Here is a 15,493-nt window from a genome sequence, read left to right as displayed (position 1 = left end):
GAGGTTTAAGTTAGTTCATATTTCTACAGGAAGTGACCTGTGGATGGGGAGCATGAGACGACACGATCTCACTCTTTTCTCGGGAGAAATGTACAGTAAATGCCTGCCACTGTAGCCGAAATCATGTGAACCTGGGTAGAATCAGGATCAAATACACCATTCAATTTTTCCTTGCAGTTGGAGTAAGCAGCAAAGTATATTGCTCTGGAAGGGGCCACCCCCACTATATTGGGGCCTAATTCTCTAAACAAGGAACGAGGCCCTTCTTTTTCCAAGATTACTTTTAGGCAATGGAGGGGTCCAGGAGACACTACTCGGTTAACACTGGCTCCAGCCATGGTGTTCTGCTGAACTTCAGAGATATAAAGTGTCACAGAAGACGACTGCAGCCGTGTTTTTACAACTTCCAGTGGACATGTCAGAATAGCTCCCACTGTGCCACCACATCCCACGGCAGACAGATGCACCAGCGTGTCCCTCTGGCTCATTCTCTCTCCAGCATGTCCTCTGGGCGCTGATGGGGGGACGCGGCTGGGGCTGCCCACTACTGCGGGCGGCTTCGGTCCCGGAAGGAGACGTACAACGCCCCAGGACGGCGAGGGGATGGCGGAGACGCGGCTGCAGAGGACAACCCGCGCAGCCCTCCCCGCGCGCTGCCACCCACTCACGCTCGACTCTCTCCTTCGGCGCAGGCGGGGGAAAAAAATCAAGATTTTAATATGCATAATGTTGGAGTTCATTTTGTCTTTTGACTATTCATTCTATTTTCTCCTAAAAGCAGCTTGGTTGGAAAAGTTAAAGAACACATTTAAAAGCAAGAGTCTACATCTAGGATGAGTCAAAGATTTTTTTTCCAGCTCTGCAACTAAATTATTTCAACCCTAGGGCACTTAATTTACTTTCACTAGATAAAATACTATTTTTGAGTATTCTGAGTACATGAGAGGTATAAATAAAATGGTTATAAAATTCATTGAAATCTTCAGATGGAAGAGACTATGCATAAAGTACTACATTCTTATTTTTAAAATCTCAGAATCTTCTAAGACTGAAAGTATGATGCAATTTTGCATACCCCAAGTTCACACAACAGGAAATCAAACTGCTCAAAATTTAACTTCAGTAACTGTTTTCAGTTATCTATTGCTGAATAACTACCCCAAAGCTCATTATTTTAAAAGATTTTTATCTCTCATGTGAATGAGACGATCAATGAAAGGGGAACTGAGGTAAAATGGATATGTAAACAGACTCCTTTAACAAGAACACCATATATGTATGGCAAGAGAAAGGAGGAAGACTGAAGAGTTAAGAATAAACTGTATACACAAAGAGATATGACTGTACATCCACCAGAATGGCTAAAATTAAAACAAATGACACCAAATGTTAACAAGGATATATATCAAATGTTATGGGTGTAAAATGGTACAACCACTTTGGAAAAAAGGTTTGGCAGTTTCTAATAAAACTAAACATGTAACTATGCTATGACCCAATTACTGTATTCCAATCCTAGACATTTACCTATGAGAAATGAAAATACATATCCACAAAAAGTCTTGAAAGCTGTTCATAGCAGCTCTATTTATAATTGCCACAACATGAAAAGAGCCAGGTGGGAAGCAACAGGAAAACGGGTTATCAAGCTGTGCTATATACAGAGAGTGAAATACTAATCACACAGCAAAACATGTGAATCTCAAAAGCATTCTGCTAAGCAAAAGAACCTTTACACCAAATAGTAAATACCAGATGATTCTACTTATACGCAGTTCTAAATTAGGCAAATCTTACCTATGGTAGGAAAAAAACATTCAGAACTGTAGAAAGTGAAGGAGGCAATGGGAATTAAAGGAAAGGGTTATAAAGACCTTTCCTGGTTGATGGCAAAGCTCTGTATCTTTTTATTTTTCCCTGCTGCTAGAGATTGAATACAGGGCCTCATGCAGGCTATGTATCCAGGCTGAACTACACCCCCAGCCCAAAGTTCTCTATCTTGACAGATGTTTGGTTACACAGGTGCATACATTTCTCAAAATTGAACAAACTTTGGTCCCTAGCATTGAAAAAAAATTAAATATCATTATTTTCACTTCACATAAAATAAATGGATACAAACAATGATTAAGTGATGTGCCCAACGTCACAAAGGTCAATAGGACAAAATCCAGATAAGAAACTGGATTTTGACTTCAGGTGTATGGCCTTTCCATTATACTATAGTGTACACTTTCCCCACACTAAAACATCTAGATCTTTCTTATGACCATAAACTTCTTTGGCAATTTCCTTAAATATAAACAGGGATAACATCTACATCTCATAAGGAAAAAAAGTGAAAGTGTTTTGTGAACTGTAAAGTCTTGCTTGTCCAAGGAGTGTCTCCATACTATCATATTTCCCCCCAAATAAGACAGGATCTTACATTAATTCTTGCTCCAAAAGATACAATAAGGCTTATTTTCAAGGAATATCTTACTTATTTATGTACCAAAAAAACTACATTTATTCATATATAGTCATGTCATCTTCTTCTGGAACATCAAAATAACTCTCCAAACCCAAAATTCTGGCCTTAATTTATGATTCCTGATCTCTCATGTCTAGCAATAGAGTTCTCCTTAAATGAGTACTTCTTGTCCATGTTGCTTGCTTGTAGTACATTGGCAACACAGCTGTCAGTGATTTTATCCCATGAATTCTTCACTCAAGTCATAACCTCTTGCAAGCTAGGCTTCCCAAAGTTTCCATTAAATTAAATGTTAATTGAAAACTTACAAGACAGGAGTGGCAACAAAAATGATGACATTTAAGAATGGTCCACACAAAAGTGATGGAAAATTGCAAGCACCAAAATTCAGAAAACATATATTTCACATGAGTGTATTAAGTATGTCCATTACAAGACATGATGTATTGAATTATGAGGATTCATATTAGACACAACCTCATCCATTTGTTATCAAGTGCGTATGCTATTCTTGTATTGTGTCTTCACTCCAATTGGTCATTTGGCAAGTCTTGAGTTCATCTGTTTACACAGGCATTTGTTTACCTCTGTCCAAAGGCACCCACTTACATATTTACAAATACTTAATTATAATTTATATTACTATCTAAGTATCAATGCCAATAATACTATTTATATTTAATTATATATTAATATTATTATTTGATAATTAAATATGTCCATTGTGTGTTGCAACAGACATACTAAATGTGTCCATCTGGCTAGTGATCTTAACTGGGGCTTATTCTTGGGATAAGGCTTTTATTATGAGCATCCTGAAAAATCATGTTGGGGTTATTTTCCAATTAGGTCTTATTTTGGGGGAAATATGGTAGTACTACTGGAATCACCTGACAGCTTAAAAGAAATGTAGATTCTTAAGATATTACAGACTTATTGAAGTAGAATGTGTTTTAGCAAAATTGACACATAATTCATATGCATATTAAAGTCTGAGGGACATTACTTAAAAGACTGTTGATATTAGATACCTTTACCATAATAAAATGTATTAGAAGCTCTTTCTAGGGAAGTTCTGTGATCTGGTAACTCATTAACAATATAACATCAACAATACTAACATCACCCTCCTCAGCTCTACATTTACCAGACTGAGAAACTACTAAATGTGGAGCCTAGTCTAAGCTTCACCAGTAATTTTCAATAGAAGCTTGAAGAGATCAACTCACTTCTCAAGATCTTTTTCCTTATTTTAAAAACAAGAGTTCAATCACTAGCTCCCAACTTGAAGTCCTTGGACTCACTGGGCCCTGAAAAAGTAGTAACAGAGGAAGGCAAGATAGCATGGTGGTTAGCACATAGGTTTGTGTCACAGTTTGTATCTAGATGTCTCTCCAAAGCCTCATGAGGTCATAGGTGGGGCTTTTTGGAGGTGGCTGGATCTAGAGTGTGTGATACTGGGTTTAAGGATGTGATGCTGAGATGTGATGCTGAGATCCTGCAATGCTAGGATTAAGGGTGTTGAGTGGGGACAGAAAGAGAGCTGTTGTTGTCACTTGCTGCAGTTTTGCTTCTTCACTGCCTTCTGCTTGCTATGAACTGTTTCTCTTCTATGATGCCCCTCTGCCATGCCACCCTTCCTGCCTTGGAGCCAGCTAACTATGAATTAAAACCTCTACAAACTGAGCTTTAATAAACCTTTCCTACTTTAATTTTGGGTGCCAGGTATTTTATCTCAGCAATGAGAAAACTAAGATAGTCTGGAATTAAATAGTTCTCAGGTTACTTGGGCTCTACCACTTAATAGTGTGTGACATTGGGCAAGTTACTTAACCTTTCTAAGCTTCAACTAAAATTGAGATTCTAATATTACCTACCTCACAGATCAAGCAGTATGACATATAATTGGAAATAAGTGCTCTGCTAGGTTCCAGGGTGATAGAAATAGTCTACATTAAAATGAATGCATTTTTTATGAATAAATAACTGAAAAAGCTAATTTTAAAATAGAGAGAGAGTGAGAGAGAGAGAGAGGGAGAGAATCCACCAAGTCAGACTACGTAAGTTCAAATTCTCATTTTGTTTCTGGCAAAGAAAAGTTTGGACAAATTATTTAATCATTCTCAGGCCTAAATTTCTAGTTTTCTAAAACAGAACTAAGCTGTCATGGTGTTTCACGCCTGTAATCCCAGCACTTGGGAGGCTGAGGCAGAAGCATTGCCACAAGTTCAAGGCCAGCCTGAGCTATACACTGAGCTCAAGACCAGCCTGAACTACATGGCAAGTATCTTATAAAAACAAACAAATTTAAAAAAAGAACTAAAACCTTAAAAAATAACTTAAAAGAGTTGTTATAAGGATTAAAACAAGGGTTCTTAACACATAAGAACACTGGACATTAAGTCTCACAAATGTTCACTTAATATTTCTATTGATTATTTCTTTCCCTGGTACTGGGAATTGAACTCAGGACCTTGAGCTTGCCAGGCAGGTATGGTGCTGCTGAGCTACATCCCCGGCCCATTTATTATTTTCAATATTTCAAAAAACACATTATGCGCTCGCTTCAGCAGCACATATACAAAAATCACATTTATCCACAATAAGACTCCAATGAACATATTATGCTGTTTTGTTTTAGAATAGAATTATATTGGTACATTAAGGTAATTAGTGATTATCTCATATGGTTCAATACAGTATGGAAACAGTGACTAGATCATTTGTCAAGATCTTAATTACTGACTTTGAGTAATTAAAACAGGGTTAAAATACATTAACAATTATATTTATTACAATTTGTGTTGGAGGAATAATAAATTATAATTTATGTATGAGTAATAATAAATTCATGGAGCCTATAAAACATGAGGCTTTCTTCTGATGAAAAGATTAAAATAGCTGATATGTTACTACATGATCCAGCAATTTTATTTTGGGAGCCTAAAGAATATTATACACTCATATTTACAACAGCACTATTCATAAGAGGTGGAAGCAATATAAATATTCACTGACAGAAGAACGGATTTTTAAAACTCTATACAATGGAGTATTATACAAGCTTAAAAAGGAAAGAAATTCTGATACATGCTACAACATAGATAAACATTGAGGACATTGTGTTAGATGAAATAAGATAGTCACAGAGATAAATACAATATAATTCTTCTTATATGAGGTGCACAGAATAGTTAAATTTTTAGACAGAAACTAGAAGAGTGGTTGCCAAGCAGTTGACTGAAGGAGGGAATGGAGAGTTTAAAGGATATAGAATTTCAGTTTTACAAGATGAAGAGTTCTGAAAATTGACTGCATAACAGCTTGAATGTATGCAACATTAATTAACTGTATGTGCATGTTAAATGGTTAAGATGGTACATTTTATGTTATGTGTACTTTTCTACAATTAAAAACAAATAAATAATTGGCTGGTATAATGTTCTTGAAGCACCAACACAGTAAAGCCTTAATGAAAATGTCTGCAGTTTAAGTTTTTAATAAGCACATTTCCTTGCATTCCAATGTACTACTTAAAACAACTCACTGGCAGATTTGGCCTTCATTCTTCAGTTGACCTATAGTGATTCTGAGCTATGTTATAGGCACTAATGCTTGCCTCTCAATAACCCTCAGGTAAAGAATTATCTTTCTTAACATGACAGGAATGACACCTCTGCCAGCCAACAGAGCCCTAAGGACCAAAGAAGGCTGATGAGTGCTCAGTTACTTGAGGCTACTGTTCAAAGATGGCAGGAAAGGGCCTGAGAAAAGGAAAGGAAAAGAAAAGAAAGGCATCAAGGGTCTACATGTAACCTAATAGCCTTTGTGGCATGTGTATGACAGATAGCCGATGAAAGCCTCTCTTGTCTTGTGCGGCAGTGGCAAGGAATGAAAACTCTTCTCCATCTAAAAGAATCTTATAATAAAAAAGTATAAAGACCAAAGGCTACCCTACTTTCCTTCTGCCCAGTTTTTCTGAATAGGGTGGGATGAGAAACAAATCCATGAGAAGGTACAATACCTAGCTTGAATCATACTATGCTGAGGATAAAAAAGAGATGGCTAGATACTCGTATCATCAATAACCATTCATTCACCCCATCCATGAAAGTCTTACCAGACATGTTACTTTCTCAGACTGAGGTAACCCTATATAAAAGCTGTAATAAGGACTTTTCAAATATTTTTTAGCTTTCTGATAAATTCCCTCCACATACAATATGCCATTTTTTGGCTGTTTTTCTATCAAATACATTTCTGGAATGCATTTCATTTGAAAATAGGAGTGTACCTGTTTATATTTATCTGTTCATCCCCTACTGGCCTCTCCAGCTACAATGACAGAAAGGCTGTCTTTTTTTCTTCTTCAGTTTTTTGAGACAGAATCTTTCTATGTAGTTCAGGCTGCCCTTGAACTCACTATGTAGCCCAGGCTGGCCTTGAACTTGTGGCAATCTTCCAACCTCAGCTTCCCAAGTGCTGGGATTACAGGCATGCACCACCATGCCCTGTGCAGCTGTCTTCATACATAATTTTATAGTTTGAAACAATGACAAAATACATGCTCAATAAATATTAGCTGAATAAATGAAACATCCTGAGTAATTTTAAACTGGGTAAATCTTCTCCAAGGCCACAATTAAATTTAAGAATTTTCTTCCATCTCCCTTAAGGTAATATTTCTTATATTAAACCAACCATACTTAAAATTTCACTTCCTGTAGATTGTCTTGGTATAAAGAGTTGTCACACATAAATATAAATACCATTTCTTCCACTTAATAGCTGTATGATATTGATCAGGTTACTTAATTTCTTTAAAATGCAGTTTCTTCTTCAAGATGAAGTACCACTTAATGGGAAGGTTTTGAGGATTAGTACACAGGCAATCTTCACTTTGTAGGCTTCCAACACACACAAATTTCAGTTACCACAGTTTAAATGATGCCAATTCCCTAACGACACAGTTCAAATTTCAGTTAACACTGTTTTTTGTTTTGTTTTGGTTTGGCTTTTTGAGACAGTGTCTTGCTATGTCAGGCTGGCCTTGAACTGGCAATGTAGCCCAGGCTGGCCCTGAACTTGTGATGATCCTCCTACCTTGGCCTCCTGAGTGCTGGGATTACAGGCATGTGCCACTACACCTGGAAAAACTATGTACTAGAGGTGAGTAACTGAATATAGTACACACTTTGCTGCTAGATCTTCAATCCACAAATCATTACCCAAACAACAGAAGAACATCAAATCAGTGGTCAACCAACTCACTTCTGACAAAGACTGTTACTGATGAGTCACTATATAACTGTTATTCAGTTAATGTACAGGGAACAAAACATGTAGCTGAGTTCCCTCCTTGTATCCTGGTGATAAACTTATATGAAATTTTATAAAAATAAATACTAGAAAGAAGAAACTGGTGAATAGTGATGAAAGGTCAGCAGAGATACAAAAAAATGATAATGTTAGATGTGAAATTCCAATCATATGTATACAGAGTTTTAGAAGAAATAGTTGATCATAGAAATGATGATACTGTTATCTCCTAAGAGACTCTAGATAGGCAGCTTCGGGAATTTAATGAAGACAAACTTAACAAAATAAATGAACATAGCAATTGTGGCTAAAAAGATGATGTCCTAGAAGAAGTGAAACTGCCAAAACCCTCCAAATTAAAGAACTCTTGGAGATATTTCATAATGTTGAAAGTATAGAGAATAAAATGTTGAAAGCTGATCCAAACTTAGAAAAGATTTGCCAAGGCACAGGGAAAATACCATTCCATGCCATAAGCAATATGATGTGAAGGAAAGAACTGTTCAAATTATTTTTGATAAGTTAGTTTACAAAGAAATAAAACACTACAATTCTTAACATTTAAAATATTTGTAATCAACTATAAGAGGGTTTACAATGTTTGACAAAAATTTGTAAAGGTAACAGAACAATTGTGACTTTTCCTATTAAGATTGCTTTGTTTTTTAACTTGTATGATCCCGCACTATCAAACAAAATGAGGACTGCCTCTATCTATAACTTCTGGCACATCAAAAAGTTATTCCTTTCACAACTCTACCCTTTCCCCTGGTTCTTACAATCTGTTTAAACAAAAATGAATTTGAATTGATGTTGAGTGATGCTAAAAATTTTTCAGGTGCTGAAAGTGACTAAGAACCACCACATATCTGAACATGCAATTCCCCAAACTCATTAACCAAAATACCTACAACCTAATGCTGAACAATTAGATTGTGATAGTTCAGGATTTTAAGAACCTTTATGCCCTTCATTCCTTGAATACAGAGGCAAAATAATGAATATGTGGTAGAATTAATGACAGGGAGTCATTATAGAACAACTTTAGAGTCAGCTGAATACTATCTCTACACCATTTATTACAGCCTTAGATAATCTGTGAAATGGGAATAATAATACCTTCTTTTGGAAATTATTATAAAACTTCAAAAGAGATAAGATACATGAAGGGCTTAGCAAATTGTGGCACAATCAACACTTGGATAATAACTGTTATTAGCCTTAATATTACTATCATTAATCTAATAACAATAAACCTGTATTTGTTTTGAACATACACTTTAAACATATTAATCAGCATATTTTTCAAAGATCAAATTCTTTTACTCTAAGTTAGTACAGACACCCACCACTTGCTATGGTTAGACAGCTTGACCTCAGCTTCCTCTAGATCATTTTCTCACAAGGTACATGTGCAAAGGGCTGCCAATATATTCATTCATCCTCTTCCTGCGACTCCTCTGATTCCTATGTTAAAGTCTTCTGTAGTCTTCTCAGAGTTCCTCTTCTGAAGACATTGAGAACTAAAGCCATTTCCCATTTCTCAGAGCTATCTGCCAGAACGCTAGTATCTTGTGTTCTTGTAGTCCACATGACTCAACTGCCAGTTTTCTCTTTTGATTCTAATCTAAAACCTTGGTTCTAAATTTAGAGTCATTATTACCCGTGTAGACTGATAAAGCTGCAAGGTATCTAAAGACTAACTATGGCATGTTCCTTTTCCCTGCTAAACAATTAATTCCTAATAAATATGAGTTAGTTGAACAATGTCTGCTTTAACACTTTTGGTGACAGAAAGCATGCTTAACACCCAAGCCAACCTGTTCCATGATGCTATCATCATTGATTATTAAGTTTTTTCTTACACGGAAGCAAAATCTTCTCCCTTACAATTAGTTTTCTCCACCCACTGCCCCTAGAGAAACTGAGAATGTTCTAGAGAACTTACAGCTTCGAGAGAAACTGAGAAAGTTAACTAGTTTTATGATCGCCTACCCAATATTTGAAGACCCGTAAGTAAGAGAAAAAAGAGTCACATATTTCCAGCTCAGACAGCATGATTTTAAGTCCTTTACCTTATGGTCATGGCTCTCTAGACTAGGCATGGATTTGTCAAAGCAATCTAACAACCAATTGATAAAGTGCTTTCTGTGCTAATATTTGGATCTGCCAAGTAATTAAACTACAAATGATCCTTTTCCTCCATTATTATATAAAATTAATTTAAACTAGCAGCTCAAAAAAACTCAGCCTAGGGCTGAGGATTTAGCTCAGTGGTTCCAGCACCTGCCTCACAAGTGCAAGGTCCTGAGTTCGATCCCCAGTACCAAAAAAAAAAAAAAAAAAAAAAAAAGCCTAAATCATGGTCTCAAGAGAATAGTACTAAGAACCCTACTAAAAGTCTTGTTCTATTTTTTTTAACTTAGCCAACCACTCAAACAGAATAAAGTAGGATCATCTGGCATGAAACTCGTGTCTCTTTCCTACCAAGACAAACACATACAGATTGGAGACAGACTCAACAGAGGGAAAAGTTAGCTAAAAAAAGTTTTATCTCATGTCCTGTGAAAGTGGATCCATTTAAAAGAAAGCAGTAATAGTCAAAGAATATTCTCTAAATCTTGCCAGAAGTACCTTAAAGTAGGATCAAACATTATGCTCTCAAAACTTGACCAAAGTAAACAACAGAAAAAGAAGTGGCAGATTTCTCCTAGCTTTGAAGGAACAATCACCTAGGGAGAGGGGGAGAGGGGGAGAGGGGGAGATGGGGGAGAGGGGGAGAGGGGGAGAGGGGGAGATGGGGGAGAGGGGGAGAGGGGGAGAGGGGGGGGGGGGGAGAGAGAGAGAGAGAGAGAGACAGAGACAGAGACAGAGACAGAGACAGAGAGACAGAGACAGAGACTGAGAAATAGACAACCCCCCAGACCTGGCCAGGCCAGCAGTGCCTGTGTGTCAGCACAGTAGCTAGAAGTAGAACTTTAAGTCCTCAGAAGGTGCATTCAAGGGAAGCAGTGTCCTCAGATGACCCTTAACCCCTAGGAAGTCAAATTAGACAGAGTGCAGCAGCAGCAGCAGGGACTAGGTCCCTCGTGCTCTTGGAAGCCTGGCAGGAGGAGGAAGGTAGATCAGGTTCTCTGCCTTCCACTTCTGGTGAAAAATGACAGTTGGATAGGCATACTCAGAGCACAGATGTTCTCTGGTACCTGAAGACATGGGGGTACGGTGGGGGAGTCAAACCTCAGAAATGGTAAAACTCTTCCCTGGAGGAGAGCGAGAGAGATCTAACAGGAATAAAGAGGAAGAGAAAGACCTTAGAGTTCTCACAGACTTGGAGGAAGACGCAGCTCAGAAGTGTCCCCTTCTCCCATGAGTGGTGGTGTAACAGCAGAGCAGGTGTCCTGGGCCCTCATTCCAATGGCAGGGCCTTCCACCCCCAGCCTCTTCTAAGGCTTCCCCTCTCTCCCCACCTGCCCTACTCCGCCGCTCAGGTAGGGAGTTCTGTTCCCAGCCCCGCTCCTTCGCTTTCTCCTCAGGTCCAGCAGGGGCTCCCCACTTCCTTTCCGTCCCAACCTGAAGGCCCCCCGCCGCCAGTTCAGATCCCCGCAGTCTTCAATCGACACCCGGGACCCCCTTGTCCATTCCCCAGGGTCCCGCGGCCCCGCACGCCCCTCTCCGCTCCCCGGCTGGGCCCCGAGCCTTTCCTCGAGGCCAGGTTCGCCCTCTGCCTTCTCCACACCGCGTCTCCCCACAGCCCGGCGCCCTCGCTCCTTGCCTCAGGCCACACTCACAGAACTCAGCGATGTACCAGGTCACGGCATAGTTCTCTTCGCACCAGTCTAACGTAGAGGTTGTGGGACCCCAGTAGCCCTCCCGGTCCACGGCCGGAGCCATCGCGCCGCCCCAGTCCTCGCCGCCGCCCAGAGACGCGCTCACTGCGCTCGGCTTGGCAGCTCCCAGGCCGGCTCGCGCCCTAGCCGCGCGCGCGCTCCCTGAGCCGCCCCGCCTCCCCGAGGGGCGGGGCTAGGCCAGGCCAGGCACAGACTCCGAGGCTGCCCCGCGGGAGGCCCCGCCCATCTCGCTGCCAGGCCGCTCGGGCAGGCGCAGGAGAAGGCTCGCCCGGGGCTGAGTCCTCCTTACCCCGAAGGCGGGCCAGGGTCCTGATCTCGGAGGAAGGTTGGGATACGGGCTGCAGGCCAAACTAGGCGCGCCCTTGGCGCTACATTAGTGGTTCCCAGTACCCTGGAGGCTGTTTTCCGTCAGGATGTGTCTGAGCCTTTACTTGTGTGTAGGTGGTTTGATTTAATTGGGGTGAGGTAAATGAAGCCTTCTCTGTCAAGCCCCTACTTGATTAAACCTGTGCCATCCAAACATTGGCGGCAGGCCTCATACGGGCAGCCCCAAAACAGCACCCCCAACCAACCCCCTCAGTTTCTGGGAAACTAATTATCAGATAAAGGTATATAATGTCTTCTGGTGACAAAGGGAAAGGCAGCAACCCAGGATCCAAAGGAGAGGGAAAAAAAGTTGCTAAGAGCCGAAAATACTCTAAAGCAGAGTTTACCCTAGGCTTTGGTTCTGGCGAGCAGAGACTTGTGCCTCTGTCTGTAATTGTGCCCTACTGTCCAGGCAACCAACAAACTCCCAGCACTTCCATCTTCAAGATGGAAGCAACTCCACAGAGTCCCCAGAGTGAAGTTGTGAAAACATCCAACCCGGGTTGCCTTTCGCGCTCAGCTCTCCCAATCTTTACCCTAACTCGAAACGCGCTGGCTCATCTCCCTTGGTCCTCCCTTGGTGCCCAAATACGGTACAGCTGGGATAGCTTTCCTCTCTATGCCATTTGTTAACTTACCACTTGTCCTTTGAATTCCAGCTGACTGAAACCCTCCCTGCCCTTTATTCACATCGTACCAGGGTGCCATCTTCTTTGTAGAGGAGGGCACAGCCTTTCTACAAAGTGATCCTAGCCAGTGATAGATGCAGAACCTCTACTTGGGAGGTGCAAAACCTACAAATAGAGGCAGAAATAGTAGAACATATTAACTTTTATTTGTATTAACTTAATAGAAATAGTAGAATATATTAACTTTTTTTTGTACATTGAGCTCCTGCTGTGTACTTGGCCATGATTGGCTGGCTGCTGGAAACACACAGGAAAACAGGAAAAATCTAAGAAGGCAACACACAGAGAGATAAATAAAAGCCGTTGAGGTGTAGGAAGACTTCCATTTCTAAGCATTTTATTTACATTTTTTGTGTGCTTTTAATATGTAAAAATCATAAATATACAATTATAAATGAATAAATATTTACACACAAAATGAACATCCAAAAATACATACTCAAAAGTGATTAACCCATGAAGTGTATAATCAAAGCAGTGTATAGGCATTAATAATAGAATGTGACAATATTTTACCAGGAGTAGATGGCTGTAGGACCCCTATGAGAAAAGAAACCCTGAGCATCCAAGTGATTCAAGACAGAAGAGGAGGCCAAGGCTGAGGCAATGCCCTGCAAGTGTTTCTCAACAGTGAAAAAAAAAAAAAAGAAAAAGACTGTCAAGAAAAAGGCAGAATTTAGGACAGAGTTTTCTTCATCTAAGAGAAAAGGTGCACTACAGAACAATCACTCAGAAAATGAGATGAATTGCAATTCCTTCAGTAATATTCACCTTTCTTCCTTCTTTCCTTTTTCTAAAAACCTTTCATCTACTGAGTATAAAAGCAATGCATGGAAATGTAAGGGACTTGGGATGGCCAAAGCTGTCTTGTAAAAAAAAATCTTTGTTTCCAATGTGAACACTTATGTCTTAGTCACTTTTCTTCTGGCTGGCACAAACTACTTGCTATCTGTAGTTTAAAGGAGGAGAGGTTAATTTTGGCTCATGCTTTCAGTCTGTGGTCAGCAGTTCCAAGGCAGAAATACTATGGTATAGCAGAGGGAAGCTGCTCACTTCATGGTGGCCAGGAAGCAGAGAGACAAGGGAAGAGCCAGGGAGAGAGATGCACCCTTCCAGGTCACTCCCCCAATGACCCACCTCTTCTGACCAGACCTTACCTCCTAACAGCTACAATGCCCCCATTATTCAATCATCTTCTAAACAGGAGGCTTTGGGGCCCATTTAAATCTAAACTATAACACCGTTACATTTATGGTAAGTTGATTTTTGGCAAGACTATTATTTTTGCCGACTATTCAGCAGGGAAAAGATAGTGTTTTCAACAAATGGTGCTCAGATAATTGGATATCCACATGCAAAAAGGGGGAAAGACCCTTTCCTGCTACAATAAACAAAATTCAACTCAAAATAGATCATAGATCTAAGAGTAAAAGCTAAAACTATAAAATTCTCAGAAGTTTATGTAAAAGTAATTATTCATAATATTGGGTTAGGTAATGCTTTCTTACATAAAACACCAAAAACATAAACAACAAGAAAAAAAGTAGATAAATTAGACTTCATCAAAATTAAAACCTTTGCTGCAAATGACATCATCAAGAAACCAAAAAGAGAATCCACAGAAGGGGTGAATAGATTTGTGAATCATACATCTGATAAGAGACTTGTATCCAGACTATATAAAGTACTCACAATTCAGTAATCAAAAGACAACTGAAGCTGAGTGTGGTGGCACATGCTATCATCCCAGCAGTTAGGAGGCTGAGGCAGGACGATGAAAGTTTGAATTCTGCTGGGCAACTTAGCAAGTCCCTGACTCAAAATAAAAAGGGGTAGGGTGAAGGCCCTGGCTTCAATCCTACTATTACACACACACACACACACACACACACACACACACACACACACACGCTGCCATCCCCATCACCACCACTACCACCACCACCAGCAACCCAATTAAAATATCAGCAAAGAATCTGAATGAACATTTCTTCAAGGGAGATATGCTAATGGCCAATATGCACATGAAAAGATCTTCAGCATCATTAACCCTTAGAAAAATGCAAATAAAAAATACAATGAGTGTCACTTTTCACACATTAGAGAATGTCTGTAATCAAAAAGACCAACAATAATGAGTGTTGGCAAGGATGTGGAGAAATTGGATCTGTCCCATATTGCTGGTATGTAAAATGGTGAGTAACTTTGAGAACACTTTTGCAGTTCATCAGAATGCTAAACTAAGTTATCATACAACCTGGAAAATCTACATCTAGGTATATACCAAGAGAATTGAAATATCCATAAAAAACTTGTACAAAAATGGTCATGGCAGCATTATAATCAATAGTCAAAAAGTAGAAACAAACTAAATGTCCATCAGCTGATAATGGATTAAAAGATCGTCAATCCATACAATGAAGTATTATTCAGCAATAAGAAGGAATAAGCCAGGTGTAGTGTTTGGTCCATGCTTGTAATTTTGGCCCTCTAGGAAGCTAAGGCAGGGAGATCAAAAGTTCACGCCAAACCCAGACAACAACTTAGAAAGACCCTTTCTTAAAATAAAAGCATAACAAAAGGGCTGGGGATGTAGCTCAATGCCAAGGCCTGGGTTCAAGCTCCAGTATTGTGGGAGAAGGGGGGCCGTGAGAGTGGGGAGAAGGAATGTAATATGCACACATGCTACAACATAGATGAGCCTTGAAAACATTGTGTTAAGTCAAAGAAGTCAGAACACAAAAGGGCACATATTCTAGTATATGACTTTATTTATATGAAACATCCAGAATAGGCAA

At 39.6% G+C, this 15,493-nt stretch overlaps 2 protein-coding genes across 7 annotated transcripts in view; both read right to left on the bottom strand.

Moving 5' to 3' along the window:
• LOC147828060 (solute carrier family 25 member 36-like) overlaps positions 1–10,531 on the bottom strand; it is a 48,056-nt gene extending 37,525 nt beyond the window's left edge. Inside the window, exon 1 of the mRNA XM_087211996.1 lies at positions 104–10,531. Within this exon, the coding sequence (XP_087068122.1) occupies positions 104–740 (637 nt within the window). The 5' untranslated portion in view covers positions 741–10,531. The remainder of the gene's footprint in view (positions 1–103) is intronic.
• Acer3 (alkaline ceramidase 3) overlaps positions 1–11,797 on the bottom strand; it is a 168,606-nt gene extending 156,809 nt beyond the window's left edge. The window contains exon 1 of one of the 6 annotated variants that reach the window (XM_087211991.1): positions 11,581–11,797. In XM_087211991.1, coding sequence (XP_087068117.1) covers positions 11,581–11,683 — 103 coding nt within the window. In that variant the 5' untranslated portion in view covers positions 11,684–11,797. The remainder of the gene's footprint in view (positions 1–11,580) is intronic. The other 5 variants (XM_087211989.1, XM_087211993.1, XM_087211992.1 and 2 more) reach the window with 5 other exon arrangements.
• Positions 11,798–15,493: the final 3,696 nt, after the last annotated feature.

Source organism: Heterocephalus glaber, unplaced genomic scaffold, assembly GCF_053883595.1.
Source record: "Heterocephalus glaber isolate CG9 unplaced genomic scaffold, H.glaber_assembly_v1.0 deba00001428, whole genome shotgun sequence".
NCBI lineage: Eukaryota > Metazoa > Chordata > Mammalia > Rodentia > Bathyergidae > Heterocephalus > Heterocephalus glaber.
This window is presented reverse-complemented; position numbering and strand designations above follow the sequence as displayed.